Source organism: Calypte anna, chromosome 2 (genome assembly GCF_003957555.1).
Source record: "Calypte anna isolate BGI_N300 chromosome 2, bCalAnn1_v1.p, whole genome shotgun sequence".
Lineage (NCBI taxonomy): Eukaryota > Metazoa > Chordata > Aves > Apodiformes > Trochilidae > Calypte > Calypte anna.
Window position 1 is genome coordinate 15,721,643 of NC_044245.1, and position 12,698 is coordinate 15,734,340.

The 12,698-nt window shown below is 44.4% G+C and overlaps 1 protein-coding gene across 4 annotated transcripts in view; it reads right to left on the reverse strand.

Moving 5' to 3' along the window:
* Nucleotides 1-8,187: 8,187 nt before the first annotated feature.
* SVIL (supervillin) overlaps nt 8,188-12,698 on the reverse strand; it is a 137,771-nt gene continuing 133,260 nt past the window's right edge. For all 4 annotated transcript variants that reach the window (XM_030446430.1, XM_030446432.1, XM_030446429.1 and 1 more), the window contains 3 exons: nt 10,533-10,653; nt 9,535-9,690; nt 8,188-9,416 (listed from right to left, as the gene is read on the reverse strand). In XM_030446430.1, the coding sequence (XP_030302290.1) occupies nt 9,330-9,416; nt 9,535-9,690; nt 10,533-10,653 (364 nt within the window). In that variant the 3' untranslated portion in view covers nt 8,188-9,329. The remainder of the gene's footprint in view (nt 9,417-9,534; nt 9,691-10,532; nt 10,654-12,698) is intronic.

Sequence of the window (12,698 nt, forward strand, 5' to 3'; positions counted from 1 at the left end):
GGTTGGTTCAGGACATCTTTAAAACTAATGTGGGTGATACTGCAGGGAAATGACATGGATGTGGCTTCTGAAGGCTTTTGAGGAGGGGCTCCTGCAGCGTGGCAATGCCACTTCATAGGAAGTCCCACAGGCAAATGGTGGCCCACATCAGGTCGCGGGATTCCTCCATAACGCCCCCAGCCAGGGTATGACCAGGCACCACATGCTGGAGGAGATGGACGTCATGAAGGCCAGCAGCAGCGGGTGGTCCCGGCAGCATTTGCTGTGCACTCCCTCAGCTATCTGCCTTCTTGCACTCTATTCATTCCGAGCCTGCCGGGTGCACCCCATCCTGCCGCCCGGCTGTCATCCCTGCCATGAGCCCCTCCACAGGGCAGAGTTTAACACAGAGTTTAATCCCTGAGCACAGTGAAACGCTGCCACACGGGGACTACGACCTCCCGACGCCACCAACCTGGACTTGCTAAAGCAACCCCCCCGCAGCCAGCGCTCCCCCCGCTGCCCCCACAGCCCGGGCCAGCAAGCCCTGCTCCGGGTCCATCAGCCCCGCGGCTGCCCTGGGCGGGCAGCCCGGGCCCTGCGGGCAGCGCAGGCCGCGGCGCGGCGGCGGTGCCATCTGCCGGCGGCCGAGCTCCACGGCGGCGGACGCGGGGACAGCGCTGCCGCCCGTGGGCGGTGAGGAGGGAGCGGGCTGTGCCCTGCGGAGGGGCGGGCGGCCGGGGGGGGTGAGGTTTTAAGCCCGAAGTGCGGCTGGGTGGGGGCTGAGGCGGGCTTCAGGGCCCAGAGAGCCGGCTCTCCCGGCAGGGCTGGGAGGTGTGGAGCGGCCCCTGAAGGCTCGGTCGGCGGGCGAGGTGAGGCGAGAGGGACACCTGGGCCCGAGGCAGGGGACGCCAGCACTGGGAAGAAGGAGGATTTCGTAGCGGGGTGAGGGACAGCCAGGACGCCATTCGCTCTTGCTCTGCGTCCCGCGGCTGCTTTCTCCCGTGGCCATAGCTGACGGCTCGGCCGAGGCAGTGCCAGGGCAGTGCCGGCCGGCGGTGCGGAGCCCCAGGCAGCGCTGTTCGGCCCTGCAACCACTGACCTCCCGGTGCTGCCGTGCGAGGAGTTCGGCCTGCCCAGGGGCCCCTGCTTCACCCTGCACCCCAGGACGCTTACAAGTCTGGCCCTGGCGAAGGGCAGCAGGTGAAGTCCCCCTAGGCAATGCAATAGCCTGTGTCCAGCTCAGGTTTAGCCAGAGAAGGGACATGAGGCTCTAAGAGGATTACAGAATTAGAGAAGCCATTAGAATGGTTTGAGTGGGAAGTGGCCTTAAAGATCATCTAGTTCCAACCTCCCTGCATGAGCGAGGACACCTCCCACTAGGTCAGGTTGCTCAAAGCTGCATCCAACCTGGCCTTGAACACTTCCAGAGAGGGGGCAGCCAAAGCTTCCCTGGGCAACCTGTTCCAGTGTCTCACCACTCTCACAGGAAAGAATTTCTTTCTAATAATTAATCTAAATCAACCCTCCTCCAGTTCAAAAGTCTTCCCCCTCATCCTGTTGCTACATACCCCTGTGAAATGTGCCTCCTCAACTTCCCTGTAGACCCTTCAGGTACTGGAAGTACCCTGTAAGTCCTCCCAAAAATGTTCTCCAGGCTGAACAACCCTCAGTTCTCTCAGCCTGTCTTCACAGGAGTGAAGCACTGATCATCTTCATGGCCTTCCTTTGGTGTGATGTTCTTACAGCAAGCAAGGGGCACAAGGTGATCTGGTGTGATTGGGCTGGCTGGCTCAGCTGGCAAAGATGATATTGGGGCAGAAGAACAGCAAAGCACCCAAACTATTACGTTACTCATGGTGAACAAAAGTCACAGTGTTCACCATCTGTGTTCTGTGTAGTGCAGCAGCTGGTCATATGCGCAGTTGCCGGCCCTCACAAGATCCTGTGGACATGTGTCACATGGTGTGGCATGAACAAGGAGCAAGAACAAGCTGCTATTAAATTCAAGCAAGGCTGGCAGCCTTCATCCACTTCTAAATATAAAATGAAAAAATTTAATCACTCTGTGCTGGCATTTTCCCAATGTTTTTTCCTTGTCTCTTCCCTTCCAAGAAGGCTCAATCATTATCCCATCTACCAGGAGCACCTTCTCATTAGCAAACATCCTCTGCCTGCTTTCACCAGGCTCTGCCTCCCCACACGTGGCTCAGTCCCTTCTTTGGTAAATGCTGTCATAAGGGTTTTCTAACTTTTCTTTATGAGTTTGGCTAAGAAAGGGGAATGTTTGGCATATCCTTTGGAAAGAAACAAACCCTCCACGGACAGAGCAAGGAGGCTGATGTGCAGGTGTATTTCCAGAAGTTCCACCTTCATACTTTTTTTCTGAGAAGTGCCCCGTCCATCTAGAAATGCAATCTGGAAATCAATCTGCTGTTACAAGGCTCTCAAAGACTTGGTCTTCTTTGACAAACCAACATGCACTTCTCATAAATCTCACTTCATGAAGTCTTTGCACAGATTTTAAGGACAAGCTGTAGATCTTCTGTGGTATCTACTGTCTCCAAACTTGTACCAAGATGAAGGGCTCCCATGTGTCCCCCTGTTGCTCAGACTCTGGGCTACCAAAGTTCCTTCCTGTTGCTGCCCTGTGTAATTTTGGGCAGTCCTCCTATGCCTCACTGTTACTCCCAGCCTTGAGTGCTACATCTGCTTCTGCAAAGTCTGTCTTGCAAACCTTTGTTCATCTAGAAGTCATGTGTTGGCAGAATGCATGACTTTATCTAAATAAAGAAGCACTGCAAAATTATGTCATGTTTGCTGGAAATTTTGATACTAAAGTAAACCAGAGCCTTCTGGATAAAGTAAAAACCTCAGACTATTTCTGCTAGTTTTCCTCTGTGAAATATGCTACATTCTTTACTATGTATGCCACTGGTGTGGTATGGTGCATCATGGTTCCACTTCTGGCCTGCAGCCTAATTTTGAATATCTGACACAGAGAATCACCTTTCCCAGATTACTAATAAGCCACTTGGGAAGAACTGGGTGGTGGTGGTGGTGGGGAAATAAATTGTCCCCTTCTAACTGTACAGTGAGGCACCAACAATTGTATTCCCAAAATAAAAAGAGTTAGCATTGGTGGAAAAAAATAATAAATTTAAATTTTAAGACATTACTGAAATGAAGATAGCAGTCAGAGTAGGAAAAAGAAAACATGAGAACAAGCTGAGAGTTTACTTGGAAAGTACTTGTATAAATGACAAGTTCAAAACCAATGACTGATGGAGTAAAATGACAAAATACTGCCTGGCTCCCATGAATGAACCAAACTAAATCAATTCCTTTTCTGTCTGTAAGTCATGAGCAATTTATAAAGCACAGAGTGAACGATTTCTGTGAGAACAGAGGCACTTACAGTAAAGTGTTACCACTTCAACAGCATAATTATGTACAGCATCCAATTCCTGGAGCTAGGAAGCAGGTACCCTCCTTCACAGCAGGTCACCATTACCTGCAGTAACCATTGGACCGAGGCTTCTGCATGTTTACTGGTTGCATAAAGACAATTAATAGTCCCACAAGTAAACAGTTACCAGTTTATACAGCATATAAATATCAGAGGGCTGTTACAACAGAAAAAGTGGCTCAACAATTGCCACTGGAGGATCAATGTGCTGGTTAGCACAGCCTGGAACCCACAGAGGGAAAGCCTGAGCACACATCATCCTTTAGGGGGAGTGCAAAATTGGAGCTCAACAGCTTCAGCTCTGCCTGAATTCACCAGGTATCAGCTAGCAGTATGGAAAATGGAGACAATGTCAGTGTTCTCCCTCCCCTTGCTCTCCCAGCAATGCAGGGCTAGGACTTTTCTCTGGTTCAGTGACTCAGTGGTTCCATGGATAGGTCTCTGCCGAGGAGAGAGCAGAAGCTTGGGGTTATTTAGGTAACGTTTGCAGCCATGGTGTAGGTGTCCAGGATAGGTAACCCTTGAAGGCTCCTTCCAGCTTAGTTGGATTGGTAGGGTTACAAGTGTGGAAATACATTACTGCACTGTGTGTGCAGACACCTGTAGCAGAGTCAGAGACTTCAGATGCATTCAGTAGCTTTTCCATGAATCTCTACAGCTGAGTCTACCTACCATTTGAGAAGATGGAGTTCTTTTCACATGCCCCAGTTGCTTACTGTGGCGAGAGAGCAGAAAAGAAAGATGTTTCTTTTGTGGAAATAGTGTCTTTTACCAACAGGATATAGTGAATTTGTCTATAGCCTGGTATTTGCTGTGAAATTATATTCCTGCACTAACCTAAGGGGAAGCACTAAGAAGCAATAATTTACAAAATTTAATGCAAGTGGCACTTTATGGCCTTGTCTAAAGAGCAACTGATGCCTGCTGCCTTGTCAGGACTGCACACCAACCTCCAGCCCTGGGGCTGCCCTCATGACTGTGGCTGCAGAAACAGGATAGGGCCATCTTTGCCCCTTGGACTGCACATTCTTTTGTAGAGCACAAGATTTGGCCTTAAAAATTGTGACGAGACAGTCCCTGCTGCTGATCTTGTGCTCCTCAGCCTTAAGCTGTGGCACACTGCCCTGATTCCCAGAGGAAAAAAGGGCAGAGAGGAGCCCTAGGCAAAACAGCTCAGCTGCAGGAATGATGGTGTACACACAGCAAATGGTGCCCCCGCTTTTTAAATTTTCCTCTGAAATATGCTGCACTTCAGGTGAAGTACAAGCCAGACAAAGATTTACTTTGCTTCAGCTCCAGAACACACAGCTTTACAGCCTGGTTGGGTTTGCTTCTTCAGCAGCTCTGCAGTTCTAGGAGTTGTTCCTGCACAACGCTCTCCCAGTCCCTGCTGCCAGCACAGATCCAGGGAAGGCAGAGGAGGGCTGCTCTCCCACAGGATGGGGCTGCCACCTCCACAGCTGGGGAAATACTGCTCCTTGGCTGCACACTCCCCTCACCTACCCTACCAGAAAAATCACACATTCCTGATACCCAACAGGTTATGGGGCTGCCCAAAAAGGGAGTTTAAGACCACCTACAAGTCACAGAGCAAGGGGGATGCCTTGCAGCCAGCACCTCTGCTAAACCAAGAGACACTGATTGTGAAGGTGAGAGGTATCACCCTGGGGCAAGGTACCATGTGTGTGAGCAGCTGATTCCTTCACAAGCAGGGCTGTGGCCAACCTGCATGGCTGCTGGGATTGCTCTCCTGACTGCCAGCAGGAATTGCTGCTGCTTCATCCTTTTCTTTCTGGGATTGGCCATACTTACTGCTTAGGTATTTGAGCTGTGCCTCTGTCCATAGAGGCACTTCTTCACCTCCAAGTTAAGAAATCAGCATCCAGAAAAGTACTGCTAGCAAGAAGGTACTAAGGCTTAATGTGAAGGGGAAATATTATTAAAAACATTTGAGCAGTTTTTTTAAAAAAAACATTGTGATGTAACCCCACAGTCACAGGTTTTAATAAAACTTAGCCACAGAACCAATGTGACTCTCCAGTTGTTCTTTGGGCAGTTTTAGCTACTAACTCCCCAGGATAGCAGCAGAAAGAGGTGTTACTCACAGTGAACTGAAAAAAACATAGAATCAGCATTAACCTTACAGGCCATATAAATATGACACCAGAGGAGGGAGAACCTCCTTCTTCCCCATCAAAGTTCAATTCACACACTCAGTCCCAGGAGGAAATCTTCAAAGTGTTTACTTCCACATGGCAGCATCTCAGGCTCAGGTGATCAACCCCATGCTGTTGCCCTGTGAGAAGCAAAGGGCACCATGTGCCTCCAGAGCCAGTACTGACTGGCAGGGCATGATCCTCACCCTGTGCCCAAAAGGAATTTCCTTGAAGCATCAGCTCCCAGCAACATAATGGCAGAGTGGATCAGGTGAGCAGAGGCCTCCTGTGTTTGAGAGGAGACTTAGGTGTGCAGGCTGCTTTCTACTGCTTCTGGGCAGCAATGTCCTGGAACTGCAAACCTGCTTTAGTTTCCACAGAAGGTGATGTGGAAAGCAGACACTTTGGAGAATATGATTATTTGAGCTATTTCTCCTCATCTGATACTTGATCCAAAAGGTACAAGGAAATTTAGACAGACAGTTAATAGCAGAGACTGGTCCAAGGGCAGTTGAGAGTGCAGACTGCACCACACCAGCCTTGAAGCCCCTCTGCGCAGGTTACTCTGTGCCTGCTGCTGGCCCCTACCACAAAAGCACCACAGAATTTTAGAAAACATCAGAATCAGCTTTTACTAGCTGTGCACATGGGTCCATAACTCCTGCCCAGCTACATACTCATTTGGGAGACCAGTGGGATGGCAGTGGACAGAAGCAAGCTCTCAAACTCCAGAAGATGTTTTGTTGTTTCTCCCCCTTTCTGCCTTCCATTTTCCATCCTCTTCTGGCTGAAGCATAGAGGCTGCAGATTTTTCAGACATGTTTTATTTGCTGTTTTGGCATACCACTGTATTCATGTCTCCAGCCCCTTTCACTGCTAACAAATCCTTACGTGTGCAGGAATGTTTGTGTAATCAAAGAGCAATATTTTTAAGAGTCAGGATTGAGCAGTTTAAAACCACAGGAGATAAGAATCATGGCTCAAAGCCTCAAAGCTTCAGGATGGGCAGAAAATGCAGAATGCTGTTCAAGGTACTGCCTTTTTCACATACAGAATCCTTTTACCAGATACACCTTTGAATTCACCCAAGACATTGTGCTCCTGGGGTTCTATCTGAAACAAGCAAACAACATTGGGTAACACCCAAGCAAGCAAACACCTCCTTCCAATACCCAGACAACCCCTGTTTCAGCTCTATTTCCCATGCTGTGCTATAAAAACAGTTCAAGAAGATTTACGATTTCCAACCATAAGTGGTATCCCCACAGTGGAGAAGAAAGGCAGCAGAAAACATCAGCATAATCCACAGTTCTGTCTAAGGCCTTAACCCTGACTTGCTTTCTCTTGTCAGCTTCACAATGAGGACAGGTATATCAAGGAAAACAAAATATTTTTTTTCTGTGAAACCTTGAAGCAAAGCACATAGGTAGGGAATTGGGTTCTGTGTCCCAGTTCCTGGGCCTGAGACATGAGATACAAATTCTGTAAAAATTACAGTACATTTCACTGCTCTGCAGGTCCCTGTGCTGGCTTGGAGTGGCTTTTGGCTGAGCTTCTAAAGGCTTTAAAGGTGATGAATGTTGCCCTTCAGCAGCACTTAGAGGTCTAAGGGTGTTTTCAAAAACAAAAGATTTTCCTCTGTCAGAGGGAAAAACAAGGTCAATCACGCTATGCAAATCAGCTCTCTGTTGGAAAGAAAAATCAAAACAGAGGAACTTGCTACCCCCACGGTACAGATTGAACATGAATAAACAGAACTTAATTCCTGCTTGATTTTATCACTAGAGGGGGTGAAAGAAGAAAATATATTGTTGCAAAAATACTTAGATGAATACAGCAGTGACTTTGGAAACCTAAATTCTTGAAAAAGAAACTTGTCACAATAAAGCCCTGCACTTTAAAAGTAACAAGGTCCTCATGCAGAAGACATAGCTGAGGACCTCTGGAGAAGTATCAGAGGTCTAAACATCCTGCTTTTTCTAGAGGCTATGTAAGAAGTATCCTGGCTCTGAATACTATTGCTACACTTCTCAGGTTATTTTCAGTTCTTGTCAGAAACCAGTAATAAAAGGAAACACACCAATGCTGAAAGGAAATAAACCAGTGCTGAAAATACACCTGTAGTAGGTCAAGTGAAGAGTACTTATGTAAATAAACAAAAAAGCTAGAAATACACAAATGCTAGGTTATAACAACATGATGAAATCTACACACATTCAGAGATCCTACTCTGTTTCCCTGGGCCTAGGAGAGTGCTGAGCAGCAATGGGCACCACTGCAGGTGATTACTGTTCACAGAGGCAGGAGGAGGTCTGAGTGGCTCCACAGCAGAAGGGAACATTCTGGCAGCAATGAAAATGTGAAATCTACTAAGCTATCAGAGAGGAACCACACAACTTGTTCCATAAATGCCAAATGCCCGAAAAACATTTCAAACAATAGCAAATTTTGATGCGATTGCTCTATGCAACGTCCTAATCAGCTGAATGCAAGCTGCTTTGACTCTGCATACTGAAAGAACAGACACAATGCCACACATTTTCAGTTCAAGTTTTACTTCCAATTGCACAAAAGTTGAAAAGATTTTTTTTCAAAGTTGGAAAACCATCATAATAATTTTTGTTTCATGTATAAAACAGGGCAATGCAAAGGATACAGGAGTTGTGTCACTGTTCCAAAGTTCAGCAATGAAGTGTTGCACAACCTAATTTCATCTCATACACTGATTTTTTTTCTACATTATCTGCTTCTCAAGTTATAGCTCTGTACAACACCCACAGATATCTAAGGTTAAAATATTTTGATAAGATACCATGTTCTGGAAGATTCCAATGACTTAGTACAGATTACAGTACAAAATAATAAGTCATAGCAATGCTAAGACTTTATTCAGAAGCTTTTAAGTTCTTATATCACAAAAGACATGTTTAATGTTTACAACAAGTATTAGAAACTGAGATGTTTTTATTTCTACTATTATAAAAGTAACATAGGAGACCGTTCTAAGCCATCTTCAAAATGCATACCAATCTTTTTTTTTTGTATATAAACTGTACACAAAAAACAAGGCACTATACATTTTTGGATAATAAAGTATAAAGGTTGATTCGCATAGTTTTTCAAGAAATCCATGCTATAAATACAAATGCTTTGTTCAGTTTAGCACCTGAAGCAGCACTGAGAACAATTCATTACCTATTGCAAAAAGAAACTTTTCAGAATGCATGAGAGATACATACTGGTGGTATAGCTAATTCAGTACAAGCAACTGCCATCCAGCTACTTTTCTGTAGTTTTGACATAATCTTGAAAGTGAATATATATTGCATTGTTAAATACATATTTTTTCTATGTGTTTATATAAATATAAATTCTTTGTAATCCACAAACTAACAAAATAACACTTTACAAAGAGAACTTCTTCAAAAACAAAAATGGCAATTTTTGTATATAGCCAAAAGGACACCTGCTGCAGTAGCTCAAGAAGCTACTGTTTAAGTGCATAGGAGAGCAGAGCTTAAACCTGTTACTTTTAAGAATCAAAATTGAATTCCGTTCCCAAAGAGTTCTCTTGGCCTTTTATAATATTACACACATCCAGATAGGTAGTCACTAATAACTTCAGATTATTTCTATTTATTTTGTAAAAGTGGGGTACAATTCTTCTAAAGGGAACAGAAACTGGAAACAGACATCCCTTTAGTGCTCACTCCAAGAAACACAACTTAGAAAAGTCCTTTTGCCTTTTTCAGATTAACCTGCTTCCAGGACGGCAGCGCGTTGTACTCCTCTCTCGGCATCTCTAATGCAACCTGCATTGAGAACAAGGGGATGTGCCATTAGTACAAATACTTTCAAGCAGCAAAACTGTCAAATGGTTTCACATCATGCTGACACAGGTGCAGAGAGTAATGGACATTCTCTTCTTACCTCGAAGTCCTCATCTGAAAGATAAATTTCAAGCCTCAGTGGATCAACTCCCTCGGGCAGAGGCCTGGCTAAGAGATCCGCCAATGGATACACAGTTTTACACAGCTTGGCCAGGACGTCCTCTACAAGGATTATCTGATTAGAAACGTCAGCATCCTGCAGGGAGAAAAGGAGAACAGAGAAGAGAATCAGGATGCTCAAACCATCAGGATGCTGCTCCCATTGCAACCTGCAGGTGGCACGGTATCAGCCTGCGCTGCCTGGCCCACGGAGCACAAAGCACCAAGTCCACACATAGGCGAACAGCCCTGCCCTACCACACCTTCACAGCCAAAAAATTGCCTGCACTTAGCAGAAGGACATTCTGTACTTTCAGAATCTCAGCTGAAGGCTGACTTCTGCATGTACTCGTACCACCAGCAGTTTCCACTAAGGATGGCTGCAAGAAGATGGACAAAGCAAAGTCTGTCATTTGCCTTGAGATGTCCCTTGAGCAAAGACAATCTCATGGAATTCAGCTGTGACTCCACTTCCAAGCTGGGGAAGTCAATGCAAGAGCTCTTGGAGCCAGCTGGTCCTTTGCAGGCATTTTGCTCCTCTCCACTTCCAGCCTGGAAGACAGACCAGACCTGCCATGTTCTTGCCTGCTTCATGCAGCTGAAACAGTTGGTCCACTGAACTCTCGGAGGAAATACTTTCCTTTTTTTTTTTTTTTTTTTTTTTTGGGTCTGGGTTTTTTTCTTTGTTTGTTTGTTTTTTGGTTTTTTTTCTTCCCCAAAATAACCTAAGAAGTTAAATGAAAAAAAAACATGAATGCGCTGATACCTGCACTCCCAGTCAGAATTTAGTTATTTTTTTCCCCTGCAGACTCCTAAACTGTACTTCTTAAGTTCATGCTCTGGATTTTTGGGCTTGACAGCACAAACAAGCAATGTTACTGACAACACAAGACACCATTACAAGCAATAGGAAACAGACTGTACAGTGAAATGATTTACCATTTCTGTGATCTCTGCAATGTCTTCCCTGTGTTCCCAACTTGGGAACATATTAGTGAAGGTCAGAGGCTCTAGGCCAGCATGAATTAGGTAGGATTTGGGAGGCTTCTTTACATTTTTTTCCTAAAAACAGTCAAAATACAAGAGAGAAATTACAAATGGTACCATACTTTACAGTGTCAGCCCCAACCCAGTGATCTTGTTAGAATGTTTAATTGATTACTCCCTGAAAATGCTGAAGTAATTTAAGGCAGTAGGAATAAATTTGACCAGTATTTTTTTAAAGTAGCATGGCACCTTTTAACATGTTATTCAGTATTCCTAAATTTGCCCTTTACTATGTCTGACCACAAAGATCAAGCCACATTTGTTGAAAATCCCTCACAGTTACTTCCTAACTCAAAGTATTTCTTCTCTTACACAAACAGAATCGAGGAAGCAGAGTGTGATGGACTGAAATTAAAAAGTTCAGGTAAATGAAAACTTCTGCTCATCAGAATTGTCCTGCCAGCAGCAAATAAAGCTTAAGCTTGGAGGATGAAGTGAGAATATTTAAACTGTTCTTATAATGGAATACTGAGGTCTAACACAATCATTTTGCTATTAAAAATTCAAAGGAATGGGATATGAATGTTTTGCAATAGCTGCATGGTTATTAGTTATGTCTTCAAAGACAGCCCTGCTGCTTTAAATGTGCATGCACACTGTATAGGATGTGGACATAACCCTGCTTAGGAGTGATGCCAACTCAGAGTAAGCATTTACAGTCATTATACAAAGTACTGGTGAGAAAGGGCCCTGTTGCTGAAGCAATTTTATTCCTCAGGGATCCAAAACCACTGATTAACTCCAAATATTATTGAAGAGAGGTACACAGGGAGCTATAATTCAAAAAAATTTGTACCTTCATCTTACTTGGATTCAAGCAACTTGGTCTAATCAAATGTGTCTTTCAGATAAACAATGGAAAAGCTGAAGATATTGCAAAGTCCAGAATCAGGTGGAACTAACAGAGAAACATGACACTGCCTTACTTCAAAAGGCTGTGGCTTTTCTAAAAATGACTGCTCAAACAAGGACAATGACTTCTTGCAAAATTCTGTTATTCCCTATTCTTCGGTTAATCTCAGAGCATTGTTAATGCACTAAGATTTCCTCCAATGGATATAAATCAATTATAAAAGATCCCATTTTTTACTGCCTGCACTTCCTGTGTATGGGCTGTCAGGCAGCAGTCTAAAATTACAGCTGCCTCCTCTGCCTTGCTGACAAACACCCCAACTGGTGCAATACCTGCACTGAACCCAAATGGAGAGCATGACTTTGTTCTATTAGTTTGCCAAACCTGAACATTACAGGCTTGGCTTTACATCGTTGGGAATAAACTGATTAGGGAGAATATCTTCACATGAAACTGAGTGCTACACATAAAAAACTCTGTGGAGCTGTGAATCTAATGGGATTCTAACAATCCCATTAGAATGTGGTGCTTTAACTATACAATTTAGACAGATTTATAATTTGAAGACTTGGTTTTAAGCTCTCTCATCCACATATTTTCACTGTGGTTTATTTGTCCATTCTACCATGAATGATTCAACAAACACTTGAAAACCTGACATTTAAAGAGTATGTGTGAATCTGCTCTAGCTGCACTGCTCCACTCTGTTATTCAGCCAAGAGATAAAAAGATTGTAGTGTTTGCTAAAGTTCCTGTATAGGTAAGATTAATTTATATAAAAGCCGAGAAACATTTTCATTGCATGAACTCTGCCCTCAGCACAAGCTGATCTCCTCGCTGAATGGCAAACAAGATTCTTCCCTCTCTCTTGGTGGTCTGCAGCTTAGCTCTCCAGACTGCTGATTTAGCAGATAAAACCACAGAAAAAACTTTCAGGACATGTTGACAAATTAAATAAGGTTTATGCACAAGGAAAACTGCTAGGTATATTCAAGAGATATGTAGAATTGCTAATCAAATCTCTTTCACACCATCACGTAGTTAAAACACTACAAGCCAGGAAAAGGAAAAAACCAACCCCAATCCAAGAGGTGGGGAAGGGAAGGAGAGGGACAAAGACAAAGAAAGAAGTGGAGGGAGAAAAATAAGAGAAAGGCATTTAAATGCTTCTGATCACTCAAATATATTCTGGTAGTCAAAATAAC